Here is an 18,035-nt window from a genome sequence, read left to right as displayed (position 1 = left end):
AAGAAAGGTGACATCCACAGCATTCCCTTCACCTACCAAGCTTGTATCTATGAAAAAGAACACTATAGAATTATACTGGAGGGCCTAGAGATTCCTAGAGGTTCTTCAGCTTGACTCTGGCATTGACAATGAAGTCACATTGGAGGACTTAGAAATTCCTAGAAATAACATTTTAATCAAATCGGTGAGAAATCAAAATTGCAAACGTGGAGGGCCAACTGTACACAAGTTAAGTATCCCTTATCCAAAATGCTTGGGAACAATATGATTGAGAGTTTGGATTTTCTTCACATTTTGGAATGCCTGTATTTGCATATATGTAAATACAGTAGAGTCTCACTTATCCAAGCTAAACAGGCCGGCAGAAGCTTGGATAAGCGAATATCTTGAATATTAAGGAGGGCTTAAGGAAAAGCCTATTAAACATCAAATTAAGTTATGATTTTACAAATTAAGCACCAAAACATCATGTTATACAACAAATTTGACAGAAAAAGTAGTTCAATACTCAGTAATATTATATTGTAATTACTGTATTTACGAATTTAGCACCAAAATATCACGATATATTGAAAACATTGACTACAAAAATGGCTTGGATTATCCAGAGGCTTGGATAAGCGAGGCTTGGATTAGTGAGACTCTACTGTAATGAGATATCTTGCAATGGAACCCAAGTCTAAACATGAAATTCATTCATGTTTTATAGACAACTTATACACATAGCATGAAGGTAATTTTATACACAATATTTTAATAATGTGTATGAAGCAAAGTTTGCGTACCCTGAACTATCAGAAAGCAAAGTTTTCATTATGTCAGCCACTCATGTAGACAATTTTGGCTTCTCAACCTATAATGTTTTTTACATTAAATGTATAGATCATAAAAAAGTATTTAATGACTTATTCCCCTCCCTACCTCCATGTCTCAAGCAAACCATACTACTACCCTGTTTCCCCAAAAATAAGACATCCCCGAAAAATAAGACCTAGTAGAAGTTTTGCTGAATTGCTAAATATAAGGCCTCCCCTGAAAGTAAGACCTAGCAAAGTTTTGTTTGGAAGCATGGCCAGCGCCTGCCAAACAGAACACCAGAGCATGCAGGATTGGTAAATGTACATACCAGTTGTACATGGAAATAATGGTAGTAACAAGAAATTCTTGATAGGATTCAGTTTGTCTGGTTATGTTGGTTTGTGATGACAACTACTGTAAAGTATATTGTAAATGTTCATTTTTTGTTCAACAATAAATGTGAATTCTTCTTCATAGAAAAATAAGACATCCCCTGAAAATAAGACCTAGCACATCTTTGGGAGCAAAAATTAATATAAGACACTGTCTTATTTTCGGGGAAACATGGTAGAGGTTAGGTCCAATGTGCCTTTTGGTTTCCTTCTTACTTTAAGTGTCTTACAACTCCCCTGTTGCAACAGCTCAATTGGCTGCCAGTCTGTCTCTGGGCAGAATTCAAAATTCTGGTTATGAATTTGGCAGTGAATTTGACAAATGACTCAGATCCAGGCCATTTGTTGGATTGTATCTTCTAGTATGAACCTGCCCAGGCACTGAGATTCTCAGTATAGTTGATTTTCTCAGTCCCACCACCATCATGAGCATGATTGGTGAGGAAGTGAGAGACTCCCTAACTGAACTCACTAACTAGGGAAGCCAGAATGGCCCCCCAACTGCTCGTCCTTCAGTATCAGGTGAAAGCCTTTCTGTTCAGGCAGATTTTTAAACAGGAAAGTTTTTAATACTTAGCCAGAGGATGCTTAAATTCCAGGGCCTGGGAGCAGCCACTGAGAAGACCCGCTCCTGTGTTTGCTGTAGATATGCCCATGAGGCTGATGGAAAAGAGAAAAGTGGTTTCACCCTTAGACTGCAGAGACACATCAAAACCATGCTGGAGCCCCAGACTATAAGCAAAGCAAGTTGCTTATTGAAGAATATATGTAAGCAAAAGCAAATCAAAAGGTCAAAGTCAATAAAACAATTTTTAGTCCATCAGGTACAAGATACTTGAGAGACTTGAAAATCAAACACAAGAATAAACTTCAGCAAGGTATCAAAATTAGTCCAAGGAACAAAACTGGAACAAATTACAGGATCTTTGACTGGAACAAGGTATCCAAACTGCAAAACTTTCAGGAACAATGACTGAATAATCCAAAATTCCCCAAGAGCAGAACAAGGACTGGAACAAAACTCAAGATACAAGGCTACATGAACTTGACACGAAAATCCACAGGAATATGAAACAGGATTCTATGAAACGTGAGTCCATAAACAGGAACCATGCTCGATGAGCAAAGTTACCACCTCTGAAAATCTCTCTCAGAAGCAGTTCCTCTTAAAGCTGAAATCAGCACCTCTTTTCGTGGGAAGTTTGCTCAAAACCTTTTCTCATTAGCAATCTTCTGCTTAGTCTCCAAACCTCCCTTTCTTGTCTCTGTTGACATATAGCTTTCTTTCTGTCGGGAAATGCCCATCTGGCAAGGGATAGTTTGACCTTGACTCTCCCAAGGAATGCGGTTCAAGCTGCCTGCTTGAAACCATTATATGCTTGCTCCCAGAATCCTCAGGGACAAACTCTGGCTGGCCAGGAACAGCAGCTTCATCTAACTCTGGCTGCATGGGAATCCTAGGCCCCAACCCAGATTCATCGATAGGTCAGGTGCAGGTACAATCACAGGCTGAACAGGCCCAACCTCAGGCTCACTTGACAGCTCAGTTCCAGGCTGGGATACAACAAAATGTCCTTCCCAGAAGTTCTCAAAGCAGGGAGATAGTCTCTGTCATACTATTATAGTGTCTTCCACAGCCACCAACTTAAAAACTAGCCACCATTCTAAAATTGCTATTTTTGCTATTACAGTAGAGTCTCACTTATCCAACATAAACGGGCCGGCAGAATGTTGGATAAGCAAATATGTTGGATAATAAGGAGGGATTAAGGATAAGCCTATTAAACATCAAATTAAGTTATGATTTCACAAATTAAGGACCAAAACATCATGTTAGACAACAAATTTGGAAGAAAAAGTAGTTCAATACACAGTAATTCTATGTAGAAATTACTGGATTTATGAATTTAGCACCAAAATATCACGATATATTGAAAGCATTGACTACAAAAATGCGTTGGATAATCCAGAACGTTGGATAAGCGAGTGTTGGATAAGTGAGACTCTACTGTATATAAAAAAATTGAACCCCCCCCCTCAAAGTTGTGAAATATATAAAATTATATGAAATAGAAACTGCAGTTCTGTAAAACCTAGCAAGCCACGCCTTTGTTTTACATTAACCTTTTTGTGTATATTCAGTTGGTCTGCCTTAATTTCTATAATTCCCTCACAGTGGACTGAGAGACTGGAACTGGAGAGACTGTATATCAATTGATATACATCAGAACTCCCTGGGTCTGTTTCCTGGTCCCATTGATAAGATCGAGGCTATTTGTAGGAAAGATAATTTTATATATTTCACAACTTTGGGAGGGAGGTTCAATTTTTTAATATAATAGCAAAAATCTTCCCCCTTCTTGAACGACTACATTATAATTTTGTTAAAGAGATAGTCTAGTTCTATGTATTTTATTTGGTAGCACTACCAATCCACCTGAAAGTAACCTTTGGCCAACTCTATCTTGTTAACTTACTGGGTTATATTTTCTTTCATTAGAACTTGAACTTTGTACTTGTCTTGGCCTTCAATCATTCACTGTGTGCTCATTGGATACAAATTAATGCATGTTTTTTTTTTGTTTTGCAATCCTTTTCCTCTGTGTAACTTGGGAACTGAATGTTGGCAGATTGCAAACAAGCCTAACGATACATTTAATGACATAACTGTGAGCCAACCTGAAGATAATTGGAGTCATTCAGCTATAAAATCATTCCATTTGTCAGCTCTGGAGCTTGTTTTTCTGTCACCACCGTCATATTATTGCCCTACAAATGGGTAGCTAAAAGACCCATAGAGAATTGTGTGTTTTGCAATGGTAAGATAATTTCCAGACTTTCTTCCTCCCTCCCCTCAAAAAAAACAAAAAACAAAAAAAAACACATAGCAAGCTTTTTCAGTAAAGTGGTATATTTAAAGGAGCAATCCTTCAAACATGTTTTCATATACAGTAGAGTCTCACTTATCCAACATAAACGGGCCGGCAGAATGTTGGATAAGCGAATATGTTGGATAATAAGGAGACATTAAGGAAAAGCCTATTAAACATCAAATTAGGTTATGATTTTACAAATTAAGCACCAAAACATCATGTTATACAACAAATTTGACAGAAAAAGTAGTTCAATACGCAGTAATGCTATATAGTAATTACTGTATTTACAAATTTAGCACCAAAATATCACGATGTATTGAAAACATTGACTACAAAAATGCGTTGGATAATCCAGAACGTTGGATAAGCGAGTGTTGGATAAGTGAGACTCTACTGTATTGAGAAGTCTGAATATTACAAAAGCTTCCCACCCCACCCAAGATTTCTGTGACTTCTTATAGCCATTCATTCAGTTATAAAATTGTCAGGATTTCACTTGGGAGTGTAGACAGCTCCAACAATCAGTCCTTTTGGGTTGCTGTGAGTTTTCCAGGCTTGTATGGCCATGTTCCAGAAGCATTCTTTCCTGACATTTTGCCCACATCTATGGCAGGCATCCTCAGAGGTTGTGAGGTCTGTTGGAAACTAGGCAAGTGGGGTTTATATATCAGTGGAATGTCCAGGGTGAGAGAAAGAACTCTGATCTGTTTGAGGCAAACGTGAAAGTTGCAATTGGCCCCCCTTGATTAGCATTGAATGACCTTGCTGCTTCAATGTCTGACTGCTTCCTGTCTGGAGGAATCCTTTGTTGAGAGGTGTTAGCTGGCCCTGATTGTTTCTTGTCTGGAATTCTCCTGTTTTCTGAGTGTTGTTCTTTATTTACTGTCCTGATTTTAGAGATTTTTAATACTGGTGGCCAGTATTTTGTTCATTTTAATGATTTCCTCCTTTTTTCTTGTGGATTTCAATGGCTTCTCTGTGTGACATGGTGGTTGTTAGAGTGGTCCAGCATTTCTGTGTTCTCAAATATTGTGTCCAGGTTGGTTCATCAAGTGCTTATTTAAATTTCTTTATTAAAAAGATGATGTGACCAATATTCTCAAAATATCATATATATTTTGTTGCCAAAGCATAATTGGAGATCTATAGCCATCCTTATTATAGATGTTAAAGTTATCAATCATTGATTGGTCAGGATTTTTCATTCATGTTCTCTCTTCCATTCCTAGTGCAAAACTTGCGTGTCATATTTGAATGGATAACAAATCTATTTATCTATTTACCTACCTATCTGGGATTAGCTGAAGTATTTGATCAGCCTCAATAAGGGCCCTTCCACACAGCTGAATAAAATTCCACATTATCTGCTTTGAACTGGAATATATGGCAGTGTGGACTTAGATAATCCAGTTCAAAGTAGATAGTGTGGGGTTTTCTGCTTTGATATGCTGGGTTATATGACTGTGTGGAAGGGCCCTAATTGTTTCTAAAATTAAGGAAGTCTTAGAAGCACTAAGCCCCCTTCCACATAGCTGAAAAAAATCCCACATTATCTGCTTTGAACGGGGATATATGGCAGTGTGGACTCAGATAACCTAGTTCAAAGCAGATATTATGGGTTATTCTGTCTTGATATTCTGGGTTATATGGCTGTGTGGAAGGCCCTAAGAACTGCATGGCCAGATCTAGATTGTAGTAAGTGTTGTACAGTGTTCTCTCATTACTTTGTGGTTCACTTTTTGCGGATTCGCTGTTTTGCAGTTTTTCAATAAACTCTAAAATACTATTATAAATCATTAAAAAGTTACAATTTACAGCCTAAGGAAGGGAGGAAGGAGAAGCCGAAGGGAGGGAAAAGGAGCCCAAGCGCAACAGGAGGAGAAGGAGGCAATTTATCAAGACACAATTGGTTGATAAAGGCTTAAAATAATGTATAAATATTAAAAGAAGTATAGTGTCCCTACTTTGCGGATTTTCACTTATTGTGGGTAGTCATGGAACCTAACCCCAGCAATAAGTGAGGGAACACTGTATTTCCTTTTGACTGAATGAAGATTAATTTCATCTTGCAAAATGGGGAAGGATGAAAATGAATCACCAACACTCAATAATTGGTTTAAATTAAAAATCACATTTTTGCCCATATATTCCATAGAAATGTCCCCCCCCCCCCAAAAAAAAACCCCTTTTAATCAACACTTCCCCATAGAGTCAATTTAGGGATCAAATTGACTTTGGACAAATGGTGTGATACTTGTTATTCAGGTTTAAATCAAGACTGGGATGGTTATTACAGATTTGATATAAACATCGAAAGTATTCAGCACAGCATGAGCACATGGAAAGGGGTGATGTACTCTTCCCCTGCCTGCACTCCTCCCTGCATGACTTATTCCAAACTGATGTGTTTGGAGTTTCACTGCAGAAAAAATAATAGAGGCAGATGAGGTCAGGTGAGTCTGACAGATTATTTTAAATGCTTGTTTACTTCAAAGGTAATTCCATCTTCTTACTGTTCGTTTGGGTTAGGAGCCCCGGTGGCAAAGTGTGTTAAAGCACTGAGCTGCTGAACTTGCAGACCGAAAGGTCCCAGGTTCAAATCCCGGGAGCAGCTTGAGCACCCGCTGTTAGCTCCAGCTCCTGCCAACCTAGCAGTTTGAAAACATGCAAATGTGAGTAGATCAATAGGTACCGCTCCGGTGGGAAGGTAACGGCGCTCCATGCAGTCATGCCAGCCACATGACCTTGGAGGTGTCTACGGACAATGCCGGCTCTTCTGCTTAGAAATGGAGATGAGCACCAACCCCCAGAGTCAGACATGACTGGACTTAATGTCAGGGGAAACCTTTACCTTTTACTGTTGGTTTGAGTCCCAGTAGCTTTACCTTTGCAATGTTCTGCTTCCTCCTGAGATTAAGATAGTTTCCATCATGTTTAGATTTCAAGTATTGCTTGAAAGACACATTTGCTTGGCTAGCTTTCATCTATCTATTTTTATTGTGGAGTACTTAATTTTGAAAGGGTTTAGCCAATCATTATTATATGTCAAAACGCCTTGGTGGTTACATACCTGTCAGGACTTGATCACCTAGTGGGTCTTTTGAATTGGTGCATCATCAGTGATGGGTTGAGACTGGTGCTGAATGCTGCAAAACTATCTACTGTTTTCTCAATTTTGTGCATACTTTGAACAGCAATGTTGTGTTTGCTGTGCTTTGTAGAAGTTGTGGCCCTACTCTTTCCTGATATTATATTTTCTTTTGCCCTCAATAGGTGAGAGACTACAGTCAAAAACGGTTGTGCTCCCTTTCTTTCTTTCTTTGACAACAGTTAAACGAGGCTGTGTGATGGACATGTGAAAGCAAATTAGAACAGAGCTTTGGACTACAACTCCAAGAATCCCTGAGGTGGGTCACATTCCATGTTGATTGGGAATCCAGAAGTTGAGAAAGGTGAACAAAAAAGCAATCTTGTGAAATTCCCTCGCAGTCCCCCTCCCTTTCAGAAAATGGATTTCAAGTAAGGACTGTCAGCTTAACTTTGATTCAGTGTCTGTGTGCCATTAGCACACAGACACTCATCTCTGGCCATTAGCCAAGGGAGGATATGGAAGAGAGATACATATGAAGTCTCCTCAAAGCAAAAGGGCAAGTCAGGTCAGGTTCTGCTCTCCCTTTGAAAAGTGTAAGCTTGTTATCATTAAATAAAGCTTTGATTTCCCCCTGCTTTCCATTGTTCCCTAAGGACAAACATCAGACTTTTCTCTCCCTGTACAGTAGTCACTGGAAGCTGAAGCCCCTTCCACATGGCTGTATAAAATCTACATTGAACTGGATTATATGGCAGTGTGGACTCAGATAATCCAGTTCAAAGCAGATCTTGTGAATTATCTGCCTTGATATTCTGGGCTATATGGCTGTGTGGAAGGGCCCTGAGACTTAACATCGCTGCATTAAATATTACTTTCCCCGCATGCCATGCTGTTGTGAACAAGGAATTTCCTGCTTTCCTGCAGGCCTGAAGTAATAAAATCAAAATGGATAGCAAAGCAGGGATATCTCTGGAGTCTAACTGTTAATTCAAGTCATATGCTTTACACATGTTATAGACAAGTCATACTGCCTTAATTTCTCCTAAAATTCTAGATATTCAGGTTAAATGATGCCATGAGCCTTAAATCTAGTGTCAGTAAAGCAGCAAAAACAAATGCTCAGTGCAATATACAGGGTGTTTGAAAAAGAACTCCCTAGTTTTAATGTGTTTTAACTTAAAACTAGGGAGTTCTTTTTCAAGCACCCTGTATTTTGACAGGAAGCCTGCATAACTTCCTTCAAATAGTATGTGCCTGAATACGTCACCATGTTAAGAACACAAGAGAGGAGAGGGGGAGGGAGGAGGGTGTCTCTTTCTTGGGAAGGTGGAACAGCATTAAGCTGGGCATGTTTAAACATGAGACTGACACTCCATTGTTCTGAAAGAACAATGGTGTGTCAAACTGGAAATTAACCTAGTTTATTTTCTCTCACAGGTTTTGAAAACATGTTACATGACATAGGCCCACCAAAATCAAGCACTTTAGAATCTCAGTATTTTATAATGGGTGAGATCTTAGCTCAGCTCTGCCAGTGAAATCTTTTTGCTTAAATTTGGCTGGATTATCCCCATGTTTGATTTATTTCTTCGTACTGTTCCTGTCTTTGCATGGTGTGGAAGAAAGAAAAGTTAATACAGTAATCACTTTCCACCCCCCCTCTCTTTCTGTATTTTAAGTTATATATACAGTACTTATTGCAGTACTTTGTTCTAGCTTCAGCATGTAAAGTTGGCTAGTTGTATAAATGTTTGTTCAACATTGTTATTTGTATAACAAAATCCTGAATGAGTAGCACTTGGGGAAAGGGAATGATGGGAACAGATTAGCTGTTGGGGCAGGGGATGATAACGATGACAAAACTGTCTTCCAGTTACATTCTTCCACTTGTACACTTGCATGTGCATACATATGCACACATAACATTCTGTGGTTCCCAACTGTGTCCTTTACAAATTTTTCTAATGAGATTTCAGTCATCCTAGATGTTAGGTAAGCTTGTACTGATTAGGATGAATAATAATAATAATAATAATAATAATAATAATAATAATAATAATAATAATGTAAAGGTTTCCCCTGATGTTAAGTCCAGTCATGTCTGACTCTGGGGGTTGATGCTTATCTCCATTTCTAAGCCGAAGAGCCGGCATTGTCCATAGACGCCTCCAAGGTCATGTGGCCGGCATGACTGCATAGAGCGCTGTTACCTTCCCGCTGGAGCGGTACCTATTGATCTACTCACATTGGCATGTTTTCAAACTGCTAGGTTGGCAGAAGCTGGAGCTAACAGCGGGCGCTCACTCCGCTCCCGGGATTTGAACCTGGGACCTTTCTGTCTGCAAGTTCAGCAGCTCAGTGCTTTAACACACTTCGCCACTGGGGCTCCTACCATAATCATGGTGGCAGTATGCTTTTCTTGCTCTGCTTCCTCATCTCACTTTTCCATGCTGCCTTCTCATTCTTTTTTCCTTAGCCTCTCTGTATTTGTACAGTTATATACATTTTAAGATTAGCAATGCAATTTACACTATCCCTCCCCCATTGTGGGCCTAGGACATTTCAACAGACCTTTTCAGCATGTCTAGATAATTGTGGTTGTTTCAGCATGATATGTAGGAATGTGCCAGACTCGCATGTGTTAGGTGAAATTGGGACATAATGTCAAATAATGCAGTATTGAAACATATAAATATATAAAACATTTATTACATTATTATCAGTAATTTAGAACTATGGTACGCAAGTATTCTGTAGGGCTTCTACTGCGGTAATCAGGCACAATGTTTGAAATGTGATCATCAGCTTTAATGGGCACCTCTGCTCTGATGCACCTTTCTGAGGCTATCAATTAATGTATTGTATCTGCTTTATTCAATGAATTTGGATTCCACATAAATGGAGGAAACAGGAGATTGTTTCCCATTTCTTCTTCTATTTGGGTAGCCAGTGTAACTATCCTAAGATCAGTTGAGCAGAGAATGAACCTTTTCAGGAAGATGTCCTGACAGAGAAACAACATAATTGCCTAAATCTAGGACTGGCAGAAATGCTAAGGCAATAATCAGTTTTGTTTCTGGGCAAACTCCATGTTGCAACCCAAAATAGGTAAAGAAGTAGTCCAGGAATACTTGGATACTCTAAATGAATTCAAGTCTCCAGGGCCAGATGAACTACATCCAAGAGTATTGAAGGAACTAGCACAAATCATTTCAGAATCACTGGCAATAATCTTTGAGAATTCTTAAAAACCAGGAGAAGTCCCAGGAGACTGGACGAGAGCAAATATTGTCTCTGTCTTCAAGAGGCAAAAAAGAAGACCTAAACAATTATCATCCAGTCAGCCTGACATCAATACCATGCCCTATGAAGAGTGTCTTAAAGAACTGGGTATGTTTAGCCTGCAGAAGAGAAGGTTGAGAGGAGACATGATAACCATGTGTGAATATGTCAAAGGATGTCATAAGGAGAAGGGAGCAGGCTTGTTTTCTGCTGCTCTGGAAACTAGGCTCTTTTGACCTTTCTCTGGATATATAATGCCTTAGCTGTGATCATTCTCTCTAATGATAGAACCATAGCCAGAACCAACTTTCTTGCATGGCCATACCAATTGTGGGAGGCAGGGCAGTTCTGTTTGGTATGCAAAACACATTTCTGATCATTGGACCACTATCGGGAAAATACAGCAATGCCTGGGATAATATGGAATTAGCTATTTTAATTTATGCCCTGTGTAGCTGGATGCATTCATCATTCACCATAGGCAGTGCCATTATTCTACTTTTGTGCTACAATAATAATCAAGTGTTGGATTCTCCTCTCATTAATTTGACATTAATTATCCAATTCTATTATGTGGTAATTAAAGAAGAACCTGAATATGAGGTAGAATGCGGTAGAGAGTCCTGAAATAGCTCAATGAAATGCAGCAGCAATAGAAGTACACATTTTGGAGGATAAACATACTAGCAGTTTAGAGAATACCTCACAACCTCTGAGGATGCCTGCCATAGATGTGGGCGAAACGTCAGGAGAGAATGCTTCTGGAACATGGCCACACAGCCCGAAAGACATACAACAACCCTGTGATCCCGGCCATGAAAGCCTTCGACAACACAGTTTAGAGAATTCTACCTAAAATCCACATCAATCTTTTTTCTCTTCTCTCCATTCCATTCCCTTGATTCCATTTTCTAGAGATTGTATGTGGCCCAAATGTATATTGTCCACAACTGGAAGAAAATCAGTTGAGAAGAGACATATGTCCAGGTAGAAGGTTAAACATTCTTGTTTTTCCCTTCCAAACGAGGTCTCTCTGTGCCATGAATCTAGGTTTCTGACAATTATCTCATTTGGTCTTGAGGAAGAGATGAAAGAAGGGAACTAGTTGTCATGATGTACACTTTCATTTGAAAATAAACAAGAAAACATGGTTTATAGTGCATAAGCATTGTATTGTGATAAGGAGAGTTAACAGGAGGTTGTGATTGTAGTTTCCAAACTTTCATAAGACTTTTCTTGTTTTTTTCCTCCTCTTTTTCTTTCTGTCTGCCTCTTGTCTCCTCTTTCCATATCTCAACAGGCTCCTAGTCAACTCTGAAGCCAAAGATGGGGGAACAAAGGTAAAGAATGATGTCATGTCAGGACCAGACGAAAAGCATCTTTTGTTTGAGTTCTGAAATGGCTACTCTATAGCCCAGGATGAATTGGCTGTGAGGGGCTGCTTTGTAGAAAAAGTCCTGTATAACCAGCACATCAGCTTGGGAGCTTGAAGAGGCATTCATCTTTGGAGGACCCTCTCAAAAGAAAATGGGTCTAACTTTTCTCTTGCCAGTCACTACCAGTATGACCTCATGCACTTCGAGTACAATGGCATGGCTAAGCCTTTAAGTGCATAGCCATTACATCATCTTCATCATTGCTGCAAATTAGAGAGGAAGGCAAGAAAAGCCTCAGTTGTTGTCATGGCAGATGTAATGAATGGCACTCGACTCATTGTTGGCGAACGTCTAGTGGCTTTGCTGGAAAGCGGCATGGAAAAATTGCTGCTGATTGACAGCCGCCCCTTTGTGGAATATAATACATCGCACATCTTGGATTCCATCAACATCAACTGCTCCAAACTTATGAAGCGGAGGCTGCAGCAGGATAAAATTTTGATCACAGAACTCATTCAGCATTCTGCAAAACACAAGGTAAAGGGCTGCTTAGTGACGTTGGGATTCCTCTTTCTAAAGAGTATTTATGCAATACTGCAGATGTATTGATTATGATTAGCCATGGATTTGTTCATGTCTTTTATCTTGCTGGTGCAAATTGGCTCCCTTTAGTCTCAACAATAATTAGTTATGTAAGCACCAGATTTTTGTCATGATTATTGATAAAGGTTTGCTATTAATACTGGAAATATTGGGGGAAATGACTGCCACCTATATTCAACATAAGTAATGTACAAGAAATAGAAAAGGGGGAGAAATCACCAAGACGAATTAAAAGGAAAAGCCCATATGTGTAGGTAGAAAGTTAGAAAAGCCAAAATACAGAATGAGCTCAGCTTCCTAAAGAGCTTAAAAACAATAAAAAGCTTTTTTTGTTATGTTTGTAGCAAAAGGGAAGAATAAAGAAATAGTAAGGTCACTGCATAGAGGTCATGGCAAAATGCTAACGGGAAAGAGAAAAAGCAGAGCTACTCAACACCTTCACCTCAGTTTTCTCCCAAACTTGGGGGGGGGGGGGATGGAGCAGAAGATGCAGTTGGGGAAACTGCAGCACAGAATAGGTAAAGGGGCAGCACAGGTATATCTGGCTAATCTAAATGAATTTATGCCTCCAGAGTCAGATGAATTACTTACAAGGGTATTAAAATAACTGGCATAAATCATATTGAAACCACTGGCAATCACCTTTGGAAGAAGGTAAATGTTGTCCCCATATCCACAGAGAGGAAAAAGGAGAACCCAAATAATTATTGCATTGTCAGCTTGGCATCAATACTAGAAAGATTCTAGAGCCAATAATTGAACAGATAATCTGTACACACGTAGAAAATAATGCCCTATCACAAAAAGTCAAGATGACTACCTATCTCTTTTTTTACAGAGTTACAAGCTTGGTAGATGAAGGGAATGCTGTGAATGTATCGTATCTCGATTTGACAAGGTCCCCTATGACACTTTCACAAAGAAGCTGGTAAAATGTGGGCTAGACAATACTACTATTAGATGGATTAGGAATTGTTTAATTGGCCAAATGGAAAAGATGCTTACCAATAACTCCTTTTCATCCTGATGAGAAGTGACCAGTGGGGTGCTACAGGGTTCTGTCCTGGACCCAGTGCTACTCAACATCTTTATCAACGACCAGAACAATGGAATAGAAATCATGCTTCTCAAATTTGCAGAGGACAGCAAATTGAGAGGGATAGTGAATACTCGAGGACAGGATCAGAATCCAAAATTACCTTAACAATTAGTGAGCCTGACTAAAACTAGCAAAATGAATTTCGTCATGGAGAAATGTATGGCACTACATTTAGGTAATGAAAATGAAAAGCCCAGAGAAAGGATGAGTGATACCTGGCTTGTAAACAGTACATGTAAAATAATTTTAGTAATCTTAATAGACCACAAGCTAAATATGAGTTAACAGTGTGATGTGATAGCTAAAAAACCCAATAGGATTCTGGGCTACATCAATAGGAGTACAGTGTTTAGTCCTTCTGTATTATACCTTGGTCACACCTCACCTGGAAAACTGTGTCCAGTTAGAATCATAGAATCATAGAATAGTAGAGTTGGAAGAGACCACATGGGCCATCTAGTCCAACCCCCTGCTAAGAAGCAGGAAATCACATTCAAAGCACCCCCGACAGATGGCCATCCAGCCTCTGCTTAAAAGCCTCCAAGGAAGGAGCCTCCACCACGGCCCCGGGGAGAGAGTTCCACTGTCGAACAGCTCTCACAGTGAGGAAGTTCTTCCTGATGTTCAGGTGGAATCTCCTTTCCTGTAGTTTGAAGCCATTGTTCCGTGTCCTAGTCTGCAGGGCAGCAGAAAACAAGCTTGCTCCCTCCTCCCTATGACTTCCCCTCACATATTTGTACATGGTGATCATGTCTCCTCTCAGCCTTCTCTTCTGCAGGCTAAACATGCCCAGTTCTGGGCACCACAATTCAAGTAGAATATTGACCAGCTGGAACGTGTTCAGAGAAGAGTGACCAAATTGATCAAAGGTTTGGGAGCTAAATTCTATGAGGAGTGGCTTAGGGAGCTGGGTATGTTTAGCATGGAGAAAAGAAGGCTGAGAGGGGACATGATAGCCATGTTTAAATATTTGCAGAAGTGGCACATTGAGAAGATATTCATGTTTTCTGCTGCTCTAGAGAATAGAGCAATGAGTTCAAATTGCAGGAAAAGAGATTTCACCTAAACAATAGATAGAACTTTCTAACAGTAAGAACTGTTCAACAGTGGAACATGCTGCCTTGGAGCATGGATGGTCATATGTTGGGAGTGCTGTGATGATATTTTCCTGCATAGCAGAAGGAAGGTTGGGTTGGATGTCTCTTGTGGTATCATCCAAATCTATGATTCTATTCTACATGCTGGTTGTAAGTAATTGTGGGCAATGTTGGAGGTGTTGACACAAAACCTTACCAGTGCCTAATTCTGTTAAGAGAAATGCATGCCATTTTGCTGTAGTGCAATCCCATTCTCTCAGCCATCATTAAGAAATAGGAAGCATTTAATACAGTGGCCTCATGGTGTGTTATATGGTAGTGTAGATCCAGCCAAAGTTGTGATGCTGCATCTTGCTGTACTACCTGTTTCTTCAAATTTCTTCAAGGACATAGCAGAAGAAATTAATTCTAACCATTCTGAAAGGACATTTATATTGCAGAAATGGGACTAATTTTCTTTTAAAATCTATCTGCTGGGCCTGATACAAATCAGACACTCAGTTCACAGTTTCACTTCATTCTTATATCATGCTGACTTAACCCGCTTCATCTATTTCCTGTATAGATCCAGCTGTAAGTCTACTATGTATGCTGTTTATTCATTCAGTTGCTTCCGACTCTTCGTGACCTCATGGACCAGCCCACGCCAGAGCCCCCTGTCGGCCATCACCACTCCCAGCTCTTTCAAGGTCAAGCCAGTCACTTTAAGGATACCATCCACCCATTTTGCCCTTGGTTGGCCTCTCTTGCTTTTTCCTTCCATTTTCCCCAGCATCATTATCTTCTTCAAGCTTTTCTGTCTTTATGTGTCCAAAGTACGTCATCTTTACTTCTAATATCCTTCCCTCCAGTGAGCAGTCGGGCATTATTTCCTGGAGTAAGGACTGGTTGGATCTTGTTGCGGTCCAAGGCACTCTCAGAATTTTCCTCCAACGCTACAGTTCAAATGCATCTATCTTCCTTCGCTCAGCCTTCCTTATGGTCCAGCTCTCACATCTATAGGTTACTATGGGGAATACCATTGTTTTCACTATGCAGACCTTTGTTGCTAGTGTGATGTGTCTACTCTTGACTATTTTATTGGGAGTGGTCATTACTCTCCTCCCAAGAAGTAAAGGTCTTCTGATTTCCTGGCTGCAGTCTATGTCTACAGTAATCTTCGTGCCTAGAAATATAAAGTTTGTCACTGCCTCCACGTTTTCTCCCTCTATTTGCCAGTTATCAATCAGTCTGATTGCCATAATCTTGGTTTTCTTGATGTTCAACTGCAATCAAGCTTTTGCACTTTTTTCTTTCACCTTAGTTATAAGGCTCCTCAGCTCCTCCTCACTTTCAGCCATCAAAGTAGCCTTCTTGGCTGTGGCCCCCCTGACTCTGGAACTCCATCCCCAGGGAGATTAGGCTAGCACCCTCCTTGTCCACCTTCCGAAAAGAATTAAAGACTTGGATGTTCCGTCATGCCTTCGAGTAGACATTCGTTCAGATAATCAGCCCCAAATAGGATCAATAATCTAACCTGCACTTTATTACAGTCCTCATATGCTGCCATATGTTTTTGCACTTTAGTCACCACTTTAGTCATCAATCTTTTCTGCACTGCTGAACTTAGCCCACCCACCTAAGAAGATAACAGGAACTGTGTTTGATGCTGGCTGAAGTCACTACTTACTGTTTTAACACTGCTGTTTCTATTCTGTTTTTATTGTGCTTTAGAATGTGAACTGTATTTTTATATAATTTTTACTCTGTGTTGCCGGGCTTCGCCCCGTGTGAGCCGCCACGAGTCCCCTAGGGGAGATGATGGCGGGATATAAAAATAAAGTTATTATTATTATTGTTATTATTATTATCTGCATATCGAAGGTTGTTAATGTTTCTTCCAGCAATTTTAACTCCAGCCTTGGATCTATGTAGATATATCGCAATATTAAAATTTAACATGGCCATATTCAAATTAAAAACTAACAGCAAAATTCACAAGGGCTGTAAAACTCAGTGGATGATTCCCTAAAGCTGGAGACTCCTTTGTTTCCTTTCCTAGTGGTAAACTCTGTTGTAAACACAAGACTTTGCTTATTAATAGACATGTATAGGTTTGAACTAGAGAAGTACCACTGTCAGTGTCTATTGTTTCAGAAAAATGCAGATAACTTCTAACAGCAGCAGTATGCTATTAGATTATCTGGAGAAATTTTTTTAAAGTGATTTTTTATTTATTTGAAGTGTTATTATAACTTCTAATATCAAGGGCAGAAGGGAAGGGGAAAATGAATAATCTAATAGCGATTACAATAGTGACAACACATCAAAATCCTAAGGTGCTTTCAGACACAATCTGCCAGGTGTTGCTAATCCAAGGCCTTTGCATTTCTTTCTTTCTTTCTTTCTTTCTTTCTTTCTTTCTTTCTTTCTTTCTTTCTTTCTTTCTTTCTTTCTTTCTTTCTTTCATGGAGTTTTTTGTGGTAAGACAAATATGGAAAAGTTATAGTCAAACATGGGAAGATTTCAGATGAATGTTGGTGATATCTGACTCTCCTCACCTTCATCTGGAAGCACCCTTGGTAACATAAAAAGAAAATATAATGATGGTAAGAGTAGCAGTGCTGGAGACAAGTAAGAGCCACACAAATATTCCCATCCCTTGTAGCAGAGAGCTTCAACATCAGACCCTTTGATGTTTAGGAAATTTGGAAATGCACACCTTTTACGCCACACAATTATAGTCCCAAATTTATAGTTTTGGTGACAGGGAACCTTTGAATGCGATTTCCTGCTTCTTGGCAGGGGGTTGGACTGGATGGCCCATGAGGTCTCTTCCAACTCTACTATACTATGACTATGAACCCCATAAAATCCTGGGATTTTAGGGATGGTACTTTGAATTCTCAGTCAGGGAATTCCCTCATCAAGCTATAAACTCCAGGGCTGCATAGGATATAGTCACTGCAGTTTTCATAAGTTGACTCATAATGCTTTAATTGTGTAGTGTAAAAGTGTTCTTATTTAAAGTCTCAGGAGACAGATTTCTGTGTTCCATCTCACTCTGCTCTCCACCCTCCCCCCAACTTAACAAATAACTTTTTGGCCAGGGTGCATCGGAGAATTAATCCAATTTTTTATACTCTCTCTTTCTGCATCTGAATTCAAAATCATAGAATCATAGAATCATAGAATAGTAGAGTTGGAAGAGACCACATGGGCCATCCAGTCCAACCCCCTGCTAAGAAGCAGGAAATCGCATTCAAAGCACCCCCGACAGATGGCCATCCAGCCTCTGCTTAAAAGCCTCCAAAGAAGGAGCCTCCACCACGGCCCCGGGGAGAGAGTTCCACTGTCGAACAGCCCTCACAGTGAGGAAGTTCTTCCTGATGTTCAGGTGGAATCTCCTTTCCTGTAGTTTGAAGCCATTGTTCCGTGTCCT

The 18,035-nt window shown here is 39.7% G+C and overlaps 1 protein-coding gene across 4 annotated transcripts in view; it reads left to right on the top strand.

Moving 5' to 3' along the window:
- The window catches only part of dusp16 (dual specificity phosphatase 16), a 56,821-nt gene that overhangs the window by 14,841 nt on the left and 23,945 nt on the right, over nt 1-18,035 (top strand). For 3 of the 4 annotated variants that reach the window (XM_008111363.3, XM_008111364.3, XM_008111362.2), the window contains 2 exons: nt 7,340-7,473; nt 11,740-12,352. In XM_008111363.3, coding sequence (XP_008109570.1) covers nt 12,122-12,352 — 231 coding nt within the window. In that variant the 5' untranslated portion in view covers nt 7,340-7,473; nt 11,740-12,121. The remainder of the gene's footprint in view (nt 1-7,339; nt 7,474-11,739; nt 12,353-18,035) is intronic. The other variant, XM_008111365.2, reaches the window with a different exon arrangement.

The sequence above is a fragment of the Anolis carolinensis genome, chromosome 5, assembly GCF_035594765.1.
Source record: "Anolis carolinensis isolate JA03-04 chromosome 5, rAnoCar3.1.pri, whole genome shotgun sequence".
NCBI lineage: Eukaryota > Metazoa > Chordata > Lepidosauria > Squamata > Dactyloidae > Anolis > Anolis carolinensis.
The sequence above is the reverse complement of the archived record's forward strand: the minus strand, read 5'-3'. Positions and strand labels throughout refer to the sequence as shown.